The sequence below is a fragment of the Alligator sinensis genome, unplaced genomic scaffold, assembly GCF_000455745.1.
Source record: "Alligator sinensis unplaced genomic scaffold, ASM45574v1 scaffold639_1, whole genome shotgun sequence".
In the NCBI taxonomy this organism is placed as follows: Eukaryota; Metazoa; Chordata; order Crocodylia; family Alligatoridae; genus Alligator; species Alligator sinensis.
The window spans coordinates 734,289-735,219 of NW_005842771.1; the positions used below are offsets into that span (position 1 = coordinate 734,289).

The 931-nt window shown below is 56.9% G+C and overlaps 1 protein-coding gene across 1 annotated transcript in view; it reads left to right on the top strand.

The window, feature by feature from the left end:
• The window catches only part of LOC102387882 (maestro heat-like repeat-containing protein family member 2B), a gene marked incomplete at its 3' end in the record, with an annotated part of 18,585 nt that overhangs the window by 16,407 nt on the left and 1,247 nt on the right, over nucleotides 1-931 (top strand). The window contains 2 exon segments of the mRNA XM_025216880.1: nucleotides 2-15; nucleotides 254-356. Coding sequence (XP_025072665.1) covers nucleotides 2-15; nucleotides 254-356 — 117 coding nt within the window.

Sequence of the window (931 nt, forward strand, 5' to 3'; positions counted from 1 at the left end):
GTCTGCAGGCATTTGGTGAGTGAGTTTGTGAGTGGCAGGAGGTGACTGAGGGCAGGGCTCGTAGGATGGAGGGAGGGAACTGGGGCACAGTGGAAATAACTGCAAGGGTTGGGTCTAGGACCAGGAGGCATGGGACAGGCCATGATTGCTCCTTCTAGTCCCTTGGTGCTCCCGTTTCCTCCTGATCAGTACCAGCATGTGGTGTGAGAGCACTTCTCACCAGAGGGAGCTCACTGTCCTTGGTTCCCTCCAGGCCAAAGAAAAACCTACTCTTTTGGAGAGTCTCTGCCAGGCAGCTCAGACACACTACTCGAGCCCATGGCCAGAAATTCAGGTGGCAGCTATCAAATTTACAGGTGAGAGAGGATGCCTGGTCCCTTTTCTTTCTCCCCTCTGCCCCCAAGAGGAATGGTAAAGCTGTTGCTGAGCAGGATCAGGCTGTTAATCAGCCCGTGCCTCAGGTTCCCCTGAAAGGATTTGGAAAGGATGATGCCCCCAGTGGTGCCAGGCTGGTGTTGAGAGGGATTCAACCTGACAGTAAGGCTGGCGGTTGTGGCAGACAAGCCCTGTGCTGTGATTCAGTAGTCCTGAGCAATGGAGACGTGTCTGGGACATGGTCACCCAGCACAGCTCATAATTGCTTAGCACCACTTCACCGGGAAGCCAGATGGGAAGGGGCACGGGCCTCCTGGGCCGCTGAGCACAGGGACCTGGTCCTGCGAGCAGCCCTGTCAGAGAGATCCCTGCACGACCGTATTGAGCCCATCTTGAAACTCCTTGGGCTTCTCTTCCTCCTGGGAAGGAGGCTGTGTCCCCCTGCGTATCCATCCAGCTTGTCAGGAAAGGCTGGGTCCTTGCTCAGCCTGCCCCTGTGCTCAGGGTGCAGAGAGGCTCCTGGTGCCCTTTACACCCCCATTCGGCCCAGGGAAAG